Genomic DNA, 16852 nt, shown 5'->3' on the forward strand with positions numbered 1-16852 from the left:
GAAGTAAACGAAATTGAGAGAACAAATGTAACTAGAAATGGCATGACACAGAAATCGAAAGTGAAAAAAATCGAAAGAATGGATAATAAGGAAAAAAGAATGAACGATAGCAAAAGTTCGATGCATATTGGACTGAAAGAACAGAAACAAAGAAAAATGAATGAGTGTGAAAATGGGAAGAATGATAGCGAATGTTGGACGCATACTGGGCCAAAACTACGGAAACAAAGAAGGATGAATGAGAGTGAAAGTGAGAAGAGGGGGTAGAGAGTTAGAAAGTTAAAAAGATTGAATGATAGAGAGAATGTGTCGCGAGATTCGGAAGTTGAATTGGATTGGATGAGGCAAGAAATGAAATGGATGCGGAATGAAATTAAGAAAATTCAGGTAAAAACTATTAAAATAAATAATGATGGAATGAAAGAGTTAACGAAGGATGAGCGAGTGGAATTGTATGGCGACTCCATTATTAAAGGTGTGCTGGAGGATAAAATGCACAAGGTATGTTTTCCAGGTGCTAAAATGAGTAGAGTGATTGAGGCATTGGATATGAGGCAGGAGTGAGCAAAAGAGTTAATAGTATTAATAGGTACAAATGATTTGAGAGAGGACAAAGAGTGTGTCAGAATGGATATCAGGAGGCTGCTTAGAAGGATAAAAGAGAATAGTGTGACAGGAAGGATAGTTAGCGTGTTGCCTAGGTATGACTGTGGTGAAATGAGGCGGAGAGCAAGGATTATGAATGATATGCTGGCTGAAATGTATGAGGAGATGGGAGTACAGTTTGTTAATGTGTGGAATGAGTTTGAGGGATGAAGTGAGCTGTATGGGAGCGATGGACTGCATTTGAGTGGTTATGGGCGAGACGCTTGGAGAAACTGCTGCGGGATGGTAGAGAAGTGAATAGAGAGAAATGAATCAGATCGAGTGGGAAGTGATGTGGAAGAGCGGGAGAGTAAGACAGGAGAGATTGAAGAGGTGGTTATGAATGGGGAAGTGAGTGGTATGAGTATAGAAAATGAGAGAATGGATGTGCAAGAGGAGCAGGGAAATGGGGAGGCTCAGGGTGGACAGGGGTACACAGCATGAGAAAGGTGGATGCTCCAAGTGGAGGTGAGCATATGTAGGCAGGAAAGGAATGAGATGACCAGGGATAAAGAGGAAACAAATGGAATTGAAAAGGGTTTTAAAATGAAGAAACAGAAAGGGAAATGGCCCCAGTCGAGCATGGAGAGATCACATCGAGTGAGTGGTAGTATCAGTGGAACTAGCTGTAGATCCAGAAATGAACTGTTGTGTTTGTATACAAATGTTAGAAGTATAAGAAACAAGGCAGATGAAATGGTTGCAAAAATTGCGTCTGTTCACCCAAAGATTGTCGGAATAAGTGAGACATGGTTGGAAGACATCCTGACAGGAATAGAGATGAAAAGGTATAATGTGTTTCGTGAGGACAGAGGGGGTAAAAAGGGAGGGGGGGAGTGCTATTGATGATAGAAAAAGAGTTATGTCCATATAAAGTGGAGATGCAAGAGGGAAATAGTGCTAGTGGTTTTGAGGCAGTATGGTGTGAGATAGAGGTGAATGGAATCAAATACTTGGTGGGATGTTGTTATAGACCAGGTAATGTGGATGGTGGTGATAATGAAATGTACAATCAAATTAGCCAAGTAAATAAGAAAAGGATGATCATTATGGGTGATTTTAATTATGGCAATATAGACTGGAATGATGAGATAGCAACTGGAAGTAAAGCAAATGAGTTTCTTGTTTTTGAGGGATAACTACCTCAGACAGTATGTAACAGAGGGAACACGAGGGTTGAGGGTCTTGGATTTAATCAGAGGATGTAGCTGTAAATGAGGTGTCAAATCATCCACCAATTGGTGAGAGTGACCATGAGGTGATTACCTGGGTGGTTGCCAGTAGTGCGAGGACCTCTGTGAGAAAAGGGTATAAGTGGAACTACAAGGGGGTTGATTATGAAGAGCTCAGGAGACAGCATGAGGGTGTAGCATGGAATGAGGAGTTAGCTGGAAAAGAGATCAATGCAGCTTGGGGTATTTTCAAAAACTGTTTAGTAGATGCAATGTCTAAATGTATTCCAAGGGTAAGAAGGTTAAATAAGGTGGGTGTGAGATGGATGAATAAAGAGATTAAGCATGCGATACAGAGAAAAAGGGCATTGTGGAGATAAGGGCATAAGAGAAGTGAAAATAACCAATTCCATCAGGTCTACAAAGACCAAACAAGAAGGGTGACTTGGTTAGTGAGGGTAGCTAAAGAGAGCTATGAACAGCAGTTGGCCAATGAAGCCAAAAAGAATCCTAAGGAATTCTTTCGATATGTAGCCAGCAAAAGAAAGAATAATTATGGAAGGATGACATTGATTGGAGGAAATGGTATAAAGACAGCTGATGCAGAATGTGTGGTGGAGATACTTAATGAGCAGTTCATAAAGATCTTTCAATCTTGTGAATGTGACTTCATGGAGAGATTGAGAGCAGTTGCTGATGGGGAGGAGAGAATGACTGTAAGTGAGCAAAAAGGTGTTTGGGGAGTTGAGTAAACTAGATGTTAATAAGGCTGTGGGACTTGATAATATATTACCACGTATTCTGAAAGAATGTGCCAGGGAGTTGATGCCTGCCTTGACATATTTTTTTAATATGGGTCTTGCACTTGGTCAAGTTCTTAAGGAGTGGAAGAAGGGTAAGATTGTGCCACTTCATAAAGGAGGTGATTGAACTCAAGCATCAAACTATAAGCCTATCTGTGTGTGTCAGGTGTTGTGGTTAAGTTGTTGGAGAAGCTTGTGAGAACTTAGATCCAGAGTTGGGTTGATAACAATGGTATTATCTTTGATGGACAGCATGGATTTGCTAAAGCAAGGTCATGTTTTAGTAATCTACTTACTTATTACAATAAAGTGACTGCTTCCTTGGACAGAGGAAAAGGATACACAGTAATATACTTGGATTTCGCAAAGGCTTTTGATAGAGTACCTCATGATAGGTTGACAGTCAAACTAGAGCAGATGGGGTTGGATATTAGATTGGTGCATTGGATTGGGGACTGGCTATCTGATAGGTATCAACAAGTTGTGTATGGGGAACGATATCCAGGAAAAGGAATGTCACTAGTGGAGTGCCTCAGGGGTCTGTTTAGGTCCATTGCTGTTTAACTTGTATATTAATGATATAGGTGAAGATTTGGATGGAGATATTCAGTTGTTTGCAGATGATGCAAAGTTGGGACAAACCATAAAGTGTAGTGAAGATATTGTGACGTTACAGGAAGACTTGAATAGATTGAGCACGGAAATGGGGATGCGAGTTCAATGTTGCATATTGTAAAGTTTAAAATTTGGAATACAAAGATGGGATGCAGAATTTATGCTTGGTGAGAATATATTGTTGGAGGTAGAGGAAATAAGAGATCTGGGGATGATAGTGGATAAGGATCTAAAATTTAGGGGACACATCGCCAAAATTGTGAAGACAACACAAAGGCTTCTGGGAATGATGCAGAGGACACTGATGTGTAGAAGTAGGGAGATTCTTGTTCCATTGTATAAGGCTTTGATTAGGCCACACATGGACTATTGTGCCCAGATTTGGTCACCTGGTTTTCAGAAGAATGAAGAGATGTTGGAAAGGGTCTAAAGGAGACCGACTAAGGTAGTTTCTGACCTCTAGAATGTCGAGTATGAGGAAAGATTGAGAAGATGTAATTTGCAGAGTCTGTTGGACAGGAGGAAGAGAGGAGATATGATAGAGACCTAGAAGTTGGTAAGGGGTTGTTATAGGATCAATGCTGGAGAAGTTATACAGAGAATAGTGGGAAATCAGGGGAGAACCAGAGGTCATCCCTGGAAACTGTATAAAGAGGGTGTGAGTAAGGGAGTGAGAGGGAGGTTTTTTCCATGCAGAGTTGTGAATGATTGGAATGCCTTGCCTGAGAATGTGGTGTCTGCAAAGTGTTTGAATGTGTTTAAGGCACGGTATGATGAGCTGTGTGTGTGATAAAAGGACCTCCCAGATGAGTCTTTGACTCCATGAGGTCTCGGGGTGGTAATAATAATACCAAGTAATTTTATAAACTTGGTTTTTTTACTCCTTCTCCCAAGTAAGCAAAACAGTTAAGTTTGTGCCTGAACGTAGTTCAAGTCTAAAAGGTAGTGCAACACCAGGGCAACTCGTTGTAAAGGTGGGTAAAGCTCTGATCACTATTCTTAGTATTTCCCATAATGTAAAAGACATCTCACTAGAAGATGTATACTGTTATACATTATGGGTGGGGGGGTCACTACCCAGACCGGTTTCAACCTTTTTTGAGGTCTCCTCAGTGAGTAGCGAGACCTTGAAATACCAAGGTTTTTAGTAATACAGAGCTTTATCAACTTTACCTATACAAGTTGCTACAAGGTACTTTGAATAAGAAACTCTGAATTTGAATAATAAAAATTTTCACATCTTTATCTCATCCAGAGTTTCTTATTCAAAGTAAAAGCACCTTGTAGCAACTTGTATAGGTAAAGTTCATAAGGCTCTGTATTACTAAAAACCTTGGTATTTCAGGGTCTAGCTACTCACTGAGGAGACCTCAAAAAAGGTTGAAACCGATTTGGGTAGTGACCCCTCCCCACCCATATTGTATAACAGTATACATCTTCTAGTGAGATGTCTTTTACATTATGGGAAATACTAAGAATAGTGATCAGAGCTTTACCCACCTTTACAACAAGTTGCCCTGGTGTTGCACTACCTTTTAGACTTGAACTACGTTTTGCTTACTTGGGAGAAGGAATAAAAAAACCAAGTTTATAAAATTACTTGGTATCCTTAATATATATTATCCCCAAGGTAAAAAAATTTTCACATCTTTATCTCATCCAGAGTTTCTTATTCAAAGTAAAAGCACCTTGTAGCAACTTGTATAGGTAAAGTTGATAAGGCTCTGTATTACTAAAAACCTTGGTAGGTGATGAATCGACCGTGAGATGCGGTGATTAATACCCTTGGAGGGTAATGGATGACAATGTTGTAGCCAATGAAGTTCTAACTGAGGCTTTTCATCTTCCCTGCCATGATCAGAGCTTTAATAGCTCAATGACACCTTATCCCTACACTGTTCTCTACAGATAACGGGGAAGATGAAAAGCATTCTTGCTTCGCCCCTTTAAGCCAGTCCTTATAAGGACCTTGGTATCTCTCCTACTGATGAGACCTCAATAAAGGTCGAAACTGGTCTGGGTAGTGACCTTTCAAATGTGTATAATGCATTGCATTATACACGTTTGAAAGGGGTGTGCTTTGCATTATATATATATCCCATATACAAGTAGGGGATAGTGATATCTCTTTTGGGTCTGGTTCCCACTATAAAAGAGACATCAATAAAGGTCAAAACTGATCTGAATAGTTGCCATTCTCATAAATACTTAGCATTAGAACTACTTGAAAGGATGTGTACTTTGCATTATGGGATACCAAGGGAATTGATGTGAACTCATTAGCCTTTGGAATTTTGATTTACTTAAAGAATTGCATAAATATATTATATGTGTGTGTGTGTGTGTGTGTGTGTGTGTGTGTGTGTGTGTGTGTGTGTGTGTGTGTGTGTGTGTGTGTGTGTGTGTGAACATTTTTTACCTCCTTATGTTCTTCAGATGAACTGTTACAGAAAGGATTACAACATATTAATTCCACCTTTTTATCTAATGGTTTTTAGAATTCTTTCATCAAAAGAGTTTTTAACAGTTATGGTATCTCTACCTCTTCAAATACAGAAAGACGTTTTAAAACCACTGAATATTTTTGTTGCCTTTTGTCCCATCAGAATAATCTAAACCTTTTATGCTTCTCGTAAGGACATGCATCCACATCCCAATTATCCAGGCATCTACTAGATTCCTTACTCTTGGGGTTTATCTTACTTCAGATAAACAGGAAGAACTGCTTTTATTCGGCTAGAAGAATCCAAGTCTTGCATTCAATACCTTGAGCCTAACCAGTCTGAACTTGCAGAACATGCTATCATCACTAGACATAAAGTTCACTGAAACAAGACAAGAGTTCTTCATAAAAGTTGGTTTCTCATGGAACAACTTTATAAAGAAACATGTGAAACCTTACTTCACTCCCCTAACTTAAACAGTTTTTGTTGATCTACGTCTCTCCCCTTTGTGGGAGATAGTACTTTTTAAATCAGCTAATCTTTCCTAACTTGATTTTATCAAAATATTATTATTTTTTTTTTTAATAAGTTAGGAAATTTACTGACCCTTTTATTTAACTTACATTAACTACTTAGGTGACACTTTTTGGAATTGTCTTAATGTTCAATTGCCATGATGTGTTCTTGTACTGATGGTGCCTATAATACTTATGCGAAATTTCTACACTAATAAAATATATTATGCAAGTTTATATCCAGCATTATAATTATTCTAAATATGTCTACTCACGGTATTTCATTATTGAAATGAATGAGTGGAATGGGTTGTCAGAGTCTATTGTGAGTGTTCTGTTTGTCAATCATTCAAGAAGTATGATATTACTACTAATAATAATTTTACTCTGAAGTCATTCAAAGTCACAAACAGTGCCCATTATCAAACATACTTAAATGTACATACTGTCTCTCAGAGATAATCTATAAATCATCACCTATTTATAGCCACCTGCCATTAATTGTATGTTATTAGTGGATTTTATTTAGCATAGGTATTATATAAATTAAGTAGATATTAAATCCGACATCATTTCAAAGCCGAATAAAGAAACTATAGAAGTTCCATGCACAAATTGACCAGAGAGCTTGCGGGAATACACCACCGCCATATTATGAGTTGCCCTAGCCAAACCTAATAGGAAAAGCACTAATGCTAAAAGCTCCCATATATTGCCTTCTATTAGTCCATTTTGATACGTTTCACTAGTCTGACAGCTGTTCAAACTCATTGGTTTTTGACAGAGACTAGGCAGTAAACATAAGAGAGCAAAAACTTTCAGTACTAGGGAACTTGAAGCGTCGGAGAGGTGAAACTAGTGAAACCTATCAAAATGGACCAATAGCAGGCAATATACAGGCACTTTTAGTGTTTGTGCTTTTCTTATTAGGTTCGGCTAGGGCAACTCGTAGTATGGCAGCAGCGTATTTCTGCAAGCACTCTGGTCAATTTTCACACGGAACTTTTATAGTCTCTGTATTCGGCTTTGAAATGATGTTGAATTTAATATCCACTTAATTTATATAATTTTGCATCAGCGAAATGAAGCCTTTGGCTCTTTATTTTAGTAAATAGCATGAGTATATTTAATATTATGGACACTAAGCATACTGCAGCAATTTTACTTCAGAACAAGATATTTATCTTATTGACAAATAATTCACAACAGAAAGACATTTTTGCAGCTTAATAATACTAGAATGTATAATTTGAAAATAATGCTAAGTTATTAGCATTATAGTCTCTTAGCTCTTTTTTATTTGTTTTTTTAGTACTAGTGTGAGAACTGAATACCTTGTTCACAGTCAACTCCACTGAAATTTTATATAACAATATTCCTCTTCTTGTCAATTCCTAAAACATTTCTGGATGAACCATTCTGAAAACAGTTTCCAACTATGAACTGTCAAGATTACACAATTTTTTCTTATCTCCTATACCATCATTGAGAACATAGAATTTAATCATTTTTTTAAAAGTGATGAAAAAATTGAAGTGCTTTTTACTTTTTTTTTATGTGAATTTCACTCAGAAAATGCTGCAAGCCTACAGTACATTAAAATTTAAAATATTTTAATTATTTAATTTTTTTTAATATAATCTGAAAACCCTATTCTAGGGACCAATAATACTAAGAAGTAGATATAGAAAAAGGAAATAATCTCCTTTCATAAAGCTTTGGTTAGACTACATTCAAACTATCACATGCTGATTTGATCACCTAAATTTTAGAGATATAAGGAAATTCTAGAGACAGATAGTTGAAAGTTAGGTACACATAATAAAAGGGCTATGAAATGTCAAATCCATGAAAGAGATATTGGGCCAGATATTGCTGGGACCGACTAATGAGCAAAAGAAGAGATAGAAACAAGAAGAAAGGGTCACTCCTGGAATTGCATAAGAATGGAGTGAGGAACAGGAATGAGAGTAATATGTGAATGGAATGTGTTGTCAGAGGACAGAGAATACTTGGTCTGTGAATGAATTTAAAGTATAGCATGACTGGCAGTAAATATTCACAAATGAGTTAACTTTATTGGGAGTCAGTCATAATAATATTTGTAAGTGAATTACCTGTATAATAAATACTTCAGACCTTCCTACAAGCCACACTTCAAACTTTTTACAATCACCACGAACTTTTTCTGTCAGCCCAATCTGGGAAGTCTGAAAAAATAAAGCACTAAGGTATAGGCCACCTTCTGAAGTTCAGTTTTTTAAAACAAGTTATACAATTCAAATATTATTAAAGTTATCAATTTTATCACAAATTACATTTTGAATGAAGAGCAGGAAATAGAGATATTAATATTAATAGGAAATATTAATATAAATATTTATATTAAATATTTATATATTTAATATAAAAAGGGAATGCCAATATTTTTGAAACTCATCATACAAAGAAAGTGAAAAATGTGTTTGTGGAGAGATTGAACAGGAGATGAGAAAAGATATGGATTTGTAGAAAGTGTGATATTTTGTTAGACTATAAGTTATAAGCAAATGCAAAACAGACCAAAGGAATGAAAGCATAAATGTGAGTGCAAAAGACTGTACGAATAGCAGAACAAAAGCTAGTGAGACTGAGGAAGTGAAAGAACATAAAAATGAAAAAACAAAAGTAAGTGATATGGAAGTCAAAAGAAGTAGGAATGAGGAAACAGAATAAACGTATGACAGAACAAGAGGGAGTGAGACTACAGGAGCAACATAGAGTGAAATTGCAAGAATGCAAGATTTGAAGAAAGAGTTTGTTCAAAATGAAATGAGGAATAGGTGAAGTGATATTAGATGTTTAGTGGAAACAAATGCAAGAATGCAAAAGGATAGAATGAAAGAAAAAGAGACGATGAGTGGCTTGAGAATAGCAGTGTATTAAGATTCCATTATTATAGGTTTGGTTAATGATAGAGTCCATACGGTCTGCTTTCCAGGAGGGAGAATGAGCAAAATAATTCACGCTTTGAATATGAGGAAGAAAGGAGCAAAAGAGAGTTAGTGGTGGTTGTGGGTACAAATGATTTAGTTGAACATAAGGAGAATGTAAGGATGGATATCAGCAGGTTACTGAAGAGAATAAAATATAATATAGTGGGAAAGGTTGTCACTGTGTGTGTGTGTGTTGTCAAGGTATAACAATGATGAATTGTTATACCTTGACAGAAGGGAGTACAGCTTGTAGATATGTGAAGAATGGATTGAACAATTCCTCAAATGAACTGGAGAAATTGTTGCTAGAAGAAAGTGCTGTATGTGATGCAAGCAAGAGATCAGAGGAAGTAAAGTGACAGATCAGGAGAGTGAAATGAATGAGATTGAGGTGCTTGGTAAAGGAAATAGTAGTAGTATTAGTGTGAGAGATGAGTAGAGAATGGGAATGCAAGAGAAATATGGAAATGTTTCACTTATTCCAACAATTTTTGAGCAAATAAATTCAATCAATGAAGCAATTTCATCTCCCTTATTTTTGATGCTCCTGTCATTTGTAAATAAACCCAAAACAAAAAGCAGTTCACTTTTAGGTCTATAACGAGTCCTACTCAAGCTCAAGCTAGTTGTGATTTCCCTATAACACCTGCTCTTGCTAAATCAAGAGCAGGTGTTGTGGGAGATTTTAATGCTGGAAGTAGTAGTGAATGTGTGTATTGTGTATGCAGATGATTAGCATAGAAATGGAATGGATCAGGATGTGAGGTGGAAAGGGGGGAGTTGAGATGGAGGAGACATATGGGATAAGTGGTGATAATGGTGATTTAGAAAGAGCAGGTGTTGTGGGGAAATCACAACTAACTTGAGCAGGACTCGTTATAGACCTAAAAGTGAACTGTTTTTTGTTTTGGGTTTATTTACAAATGACAGGAGCATCAAAAATAAAGGAGATGAAATTGCTTCATTGAATGAATTAATTTGCTCAAAAATTGTTGGAATAAGTGAAACATGGTTGAATGAGGATGATATCCTGATGGGAATAGAAATGGAAGGTTAGAATATTTATTTATTTTTAATGAGAATAGAAATCACAAGAAGGGAGGGGAAGTGCTACTGATGGTAGCAGTGGAATTATGTCTGCATAAGGTAGGCACGAAACATCATCATCTTGCCATAATGATTCTTATTTCTGCTTGCCACATATCAAAAAAAAAAAGCCTAGAATTTTTCTTGGCCTAATTTACTAATACTGCACTTTTGCTGTCCTTGCCAACTGAGTGCAACACACCACAAGTTGGTAACTAAATTGGAGCAGACGAGACTAGATTATGGATTAGTGAGTTGGATAGGCAACTGGTTTGCAGATAGGTATCAGCAAGTTGTGTATGTGGGTGTGGCTTTACTATTCTGGGATACTGCACCCACAAACACAACTTGCTGATGCCTATCTGAGATGCCTATTCAGGTGTCTGTTTTGGGACCACTGTTATTTAATTGGTATATTAATGATACTGGGATAGATTTAACTGGTGATTTACAACATTTTGCAGATGATGCAAAACTGCAGAGAGTGACGAGGAATTAAACAGATGTGGTCTTACAAGAGGACTCAAATAGATTGTATGAGTGGACAATACAATTGTATGAACTGACAGTTCATACAATGTATGAACTGTCAGTTCAATGTTGCAAAATGTAAGGTTCTGAAATTTGATAGGCAACAACAGGAATACAAAATATACATTTGATGAGAAAATTTGGAGGAAGTTGAAGAGACAAGAGACCTTGGATTGGTAGTGGACAAGTACAGAGGTCACATTGCACAAGTTGTGAAATCATCACATCAGATTATGGCAACGGTGTGAAGGACCTTAAAGTGCAGAAATAAAGAGGTTCTAGTACCATTTTACTGGTTTTCGTAGTGATGAGGATGTATTGGAAAAGGTCCACATAAGACTGACTAAGGTGGTAAATTTTCTTTGGAATGTGGGATATGAAGCCAGATTGAGGGAATGCAGTTTGCAAAAACTTGTGAATAGGAGGAAGAGAAGGGATATGATTGAAACATTTAAGTTGGTGAAGGGTTCTTACTGGGTTAATGTGGAATAAATGTTTCATAGAATTGGAGAAGAGGATAGAACAAGGGGACATTCCTGAAAGCCATAGAGGTAGGTTGTGAGCATGGACATAAGGAACAGTGAATGCATTACCTGACACTGTGGTGAATATGGATACATTTTACTATTTGATGGGCTTCGTGTGTACCTCCCATGATAAGTCTTTTGACTCTATGGTGGTCTGGTGTTAATAATAATAAAACACAATAAATAGTTTTAAAACTGGTTTTCACACTTATTATTCACATCATTTCATCATTACAAAAACCAGTATTTCAGTAATATGAAAGTTGTAAGAAGAAAAAAACTAATGAGAATGAATATAGTATAGAAGTAATTACAAAGAAATTGTCCAAGTTAACCATACTACAGGCCAAGACGTATATATACGTCCAAGTTACCATGGATGCGAAGTACATATTAAAATTGTAATACCATTGATATTACATTGAAATATACGATGGATACGAAGTGTATGAGGATGCTTTTTGATCTATAATGGCCGGTAGGGTGGTTAAAAGTTTCAACATACATAAGATATAAGCAGTATTGTGAAGGTTGTACTATCAACAAAATTCTATCATCAAAATTCTATAAACAACTGCTCCTAAAAATAAAAATAGATTATAATAAAATATTAGCTATTCCATACATTAAAGAGTTAGAAAAAAACTAACACACACAATATTACATAAATACAAACTTTAAATGAGAGAACAGCAGTATTCTGTATGACAAGAGAACAGTATTATTATTATTATTTTGTCACCTCCAGGGAGTCCAAAGACTCATCGAGGGAGGGCATCTACTCTACAGCTCTGCTTCCACCACTCACAATCCACCAATTGACCACAACTACACAATGCTATCTACTGCCACCACTATTTTTTCCACAGACAATCACAAATCACAAACGTCCGTGCCCACTGCGGGATTCGAACCCACAGGCTCTTGACTGGAGAGCAGACACGCTAACCACTTGGCCAGCTAGCCGAGTATTCTCTGTGATTATCAGCATATTAAATGCAGCAAAATGTAAGGTCTTGAGGTTTGGGACACATCGATGGGATGCTGCATACTCTATTGGAAGAGCTATACTGGAGGAAGTAGGGGGGACATCTGGGGTTGATGATTGATAGAAACCTGAAATTTAGGGGACATATTGCAAAGGTGGTGAACAGGTAACACAGAGGATTGCTGCAATAATGAGAAGGACACTGACCAGCAGAGATAAAAGAGTTATCATTCCGTTGTACAACTCTGATCAGACCACACTAAGACTATTTTTCACAGATTTGGTCTCCAGGATTTGAAGGGGATAAATTAACTGTGGAAAGGGTACAAAGGCAGATAACAAAAATGGTTTCAGGACTTTACAATGTTAGTTATGAGGATCGGCTGAGGGAATGCAAACTGCAGAGATTGGTGAATAGAAGGAGAGGTGATATGATTGAGACTTTTAAACTGTTGAGAGGTGGTTACAGGGTTGACACTGGGGAGTTCTTTTGCTTGGTTGAACAGAGGGAAGGAGTGATGACAAGGGGCCATCCCTGAAAGTTATGAAAGGAAACTGTGAGCAAGAGGGGTGAGGAGTGGTTTCTTTGCATGGAGGGTGGTTGAACCATGGAATGCATTGTCTGATAGAGTGGTGAGAGCGAGAACAGTCAACAAGTTTAAGGAGTGGTATGATAGACTTTGTGTTTCCTAAGAGGGACCTCCCATGATGAGTCTTTTGACTCCATGGAGGCCTAAATAATAATAAATCTCCTGCAAAATCAAAGTTCTCTCTTGAGGGATAACTATCTCAGGCAACATATAAAGGAGGGCAAGCGAGGATCAAGAAGGTGATAGGATTTGATTAAATATCACCATGCATCTTAAGGGAATGTTCCAGGGAAATGGCAGTAGTACTGGCATTAAAAGAATAAGAAGCAGTGATAAGGCTGTAGTTACAAATTATAGGCTAATATGTATACCTATAGTTGTGAAGTTACTAGAGAGATTGGCGAGAAGTAGGATACAGAAATGGGTTGATAACAGCAGTATTCTCTGTGGTTATCAGCATATTAAAGTTAAAGGAAGATTATGTTTACTAACTTACTCAAGTACTATAACAGGTGACAAATATCTTGGACAGGGGAGATGCATACAGAGTGGTGTACTAGAATTTTGCAAAAGTTTTTGATAGACTACACACAACAAGCTGTTAAATAAATTCAAATGGATGGGATTGGATAACAGAGTTCTGAGTTGGATCAGTGACTGGCTGTCAGATAGGTATCAGAAAGTTGTATACTGGGGTGCCCTGAAAGAGGAAGTCACTTTTTGGGGGGGAACATGGTCGTTTAATTTGTATATTAAGGATTGGGATAGTTTAACTAGTGATATCAGCTATTTGCAGATGATGCAAAATTGGGGAGAGCAATGCAGAGTCAAGCAGATATTATGGCCTTACAGGAGGACTTAAATAGAATTCAAAAAAGGGCAAGTAAGTGGAACTATCAGTTCAATGCTACAAAGTGTAAGGTTTTGAAATTTGGTAAGCAATGATGGAATTATTATTATTATTACTTGACACCTCCAGGGAGTCCAATGACTCATCAAGGGAGGGACACTTACTCTACAACTGTCTGTCTCCACCATCTACTGCCCACTGCAAAGTATACACTTGGTGGGGGAAACTTTAAATGAGGTAGAGGAGATGAGAGATCTGGGGGGGGGGGGTGGACAAGGACCTGAAATTCAGGGTCCACATTGTACACGTTTTGAAGTTGTCAAATCGGATAATGGCAATGATGCCTTTGTATAAGGTCTTGATCAGGTCTCATATGGATTACTGTAGACACATTTGGTCACTGGGTTTTCATGGTGATGAGGATATGTTAGAAATGGCCCAGAGAAGATTCACAAAGGTGGTCAGTGGTCTTTGGAATGTAGAATACAAAGACAGATTGAGAGAATGTAAATTGCAAAACCTCATGAACAGGAGGAAGAGCAGGGGGATATATGATTGAGACATATGAGCTAGTCAGGGATTGTTATCAGGTTGACATTACAGATTTTTCATAGAATGGGAGATGGGAGTAGAATAAGAGGCCATTGCTGGAAACCGTATAAGGAGTGTATGAGCAGAGGAGTGAAGAGAAGGTTCTTTACATGGTCTGGTGAATGCATTGCATGAGTGTGTTGTGAATGTAGATACATTGAATCAGTTTTAAGGCACGGTTGGATGAGCTTTGTGTGCAATAGTGTTTACTTCCCACAATGTGTCTCTGACTCCATAGAGGTGAGATGTTAATAATATAATAATTATTATTATATTATTATTAAAATAACTTAGATAATTTTAATGAAGGCTCAATAAAAAAAAAAGATTCTTGTTGCTTGATGATTGTGAAATTTGCTTACCAGTACTTTTTTTTTTTTGTCTCAATCAATCATGATGCTGATTCTGGTCTGGTGAATGCATTGCATGAGTGTGTTGTGCATTATGGAGGGAAAGAATGAGGTAGAGAAGTGTAATGATAACAACAAGTTGTGCTCTCTAAGGGTAAAGAATTGACCATGAATGTTAAGACAAACTGGTCTGGTCTGGCTAATAAGAAAAGGGTGATGATTATGGTAATTTCAATTATGGTAATATAAACTGGAATGAAGAGACAGGAACCAAGAGAATGAATTGAGTTTTTAAGGGATAACTACCTTAAGCAGTATGTAACAGAAGCCAAACATGGATCAAGGGTCTTGTATTTGATTATCTCATCAGAAGATAGTTGTAAATGAAGTCTCACGTCTTCCTCCAATTGGTTAACGTGACCATGAAGTGATCACTTGGGTGGTGGCCGGCCATAAAGAGTAATATGTGGAACTATAAGGCAAGTAATTATGGCAAACTCGTGAGGCAGTTTGCAGCGATATCATGGAACGAGGAATTGCATGGGAAAGAAATCAATGCTGCTTGGTCTCTCAGGAAGTATCTGGCAGAGGCAATGAATGAGTGCATTCCATAGATCATGAGATTAAATAAGGTTGGTGTAAAATGGATAACTGAAGATGTGAATTAGAGGTGGAGGAGATGAAAATTTTAGGGATTATAGTGGATAGGAACTACTTGAATTTCGTGGATGTTTTGCTAAAATTGTGAAGACAACGCAGCGGATTATGGGAATGATGTGGAGAACACTGACATGCAGAAATAAGGATGTGTTTGATTCCATTGCACAGGACTTTGATCAGGCCACATATGGATCACTGTGCAGATTTGATAACCAGGTTTTCAGTTTATATTAATGAATAATAATAATGGATTATTTATGTTAAAAAACATAAAATTTTTGTTTAACATAACACCTTTTTTTTTTAATCTTATTGTTTTACTGCATCATATTAATATGAATAGCTTGATGGACTAAGTTTATCCACATCTTTGGAAAGGAGTGCTACTTACTCAAAGTTATATAAAAAAAATAAAAAAAAAAATAAAAAAAAAAAAGCTGCATTAGATGAGTTAGTTAATACCTAAACTTAACACCTTTTACTACACACTCATTAGGATCACAATTATACTTAAGTGGTTCTAATAAATTCTCATGAATTTTGCACTTTTGATTCAATTATCAATCCAAAAATGTCAACAATATGTCAACAAATAGGTCAGCAAGTGCCTTCGTAGAGTAATTGGAAGAATGATGGTACATTGCAATCCTTCGATTAGAAAAGCATAAGTTCGATTCCCATCGTGACGGGAGGAATCTTTATATTGACTTTTTTAATTGAAGGTGAGTTAGCCAATCTCATACGATGGTAGCAGGGTTTTTTCTCCTGGTAATTCAGGTTTTTCATCCCGCATTCAGACAAATCGGCCCTTCAGAACACATGCAATTTACAGACAAAAGATACTTGTTGTGATGGTGGCAGGCAGTAGATGGCACTGATGTAGTTGATTGGTAGTAGAGGTTCGGTAGTGGTGGAAATGGCGAGTTGTACAGTAGGTGTCCTCCTGCGACGAGTCTTCGAACTCCTTGGAGGCGTCACGAATAATAATAATATGCTAAATGAAAATGTTATGTTTTTTAACATAAATAATCCATTATTATTCATGAATATAACAACTTACACTGATGAACTAAAAACATCTAAAACTAGTGTGGGAGACACCTAACCACATTAATACAAAAAGGATTATTCGAGTGTAGAAAGAAATCAAGAGGCTCTAGAAGAAGAGCCCCTTGTTCTCGTTCTCCACTTAATGAATAATTTTTGAAGAACAACAGGCTATTCTAGAAGCTACAGTGCAACATAGTTGATGAGGAGCAGTAGATTTTTTATGTGGAGAGTAGTGGAAGAGTGAACCAGAATGGGTGTGAATGTGAAGAAGAGTGTTAATGAATTTACAGTGCAATGCAGTAGATGTTACTTGCTGGGCAAGACCCCCTATGCTGATTCTAACTGACTCCATGAAAGTCTTAAATAATGGTAAATAAAATTAAATATTTATCTCTTCAATAAGATGGGGAAAAAATATATGAATCCAAATATCAATTAATGAAAAAATAAATTACAGTTA

The 16852-nt window shown here is 37.0% G+C and overlaps 1 protein-coding gene across 2 annotated transcripts in view; it reads right to left on the reverse strand.

The window, feature by feature from the left end:
- The window catches only part of LOC150093190 (guanine nucleotide exchange factor DBS-like), a 450940-nt gene that overhangs the window by 61695 nt on the left and 372393 nt on the right, over positions 1-16852 (reverse strand). For both annotated transcript variants that reach the window (XM_090413275.1, XM_090413276.1), the window contains one exon: positions 8312-8404. In XM_090413275.1, coding sequence (XP_090269401.1) covers positions 8312-8404 — 93 coding nt within the window. The remainder of the gene's footprint in view (positions 1-8311; positions 8405-16852) is intronic.

This window comes from Typopeltis vanoorti, chromosome 24 (assembly GCF_054136105.1).
Source record: "Typopeltis vanoorti isolate ZY-2024b chromosome 24, IOZ_Tvanoo_1.0, whole genome shotgun sequence".
NCBI classification, from domain to species: Eukaryota; Metazoa; Arthropoda; class Arachnida; order Uropygi; family Thelyphonidae; genus Typopeltis; species Typopeltis vanoorti.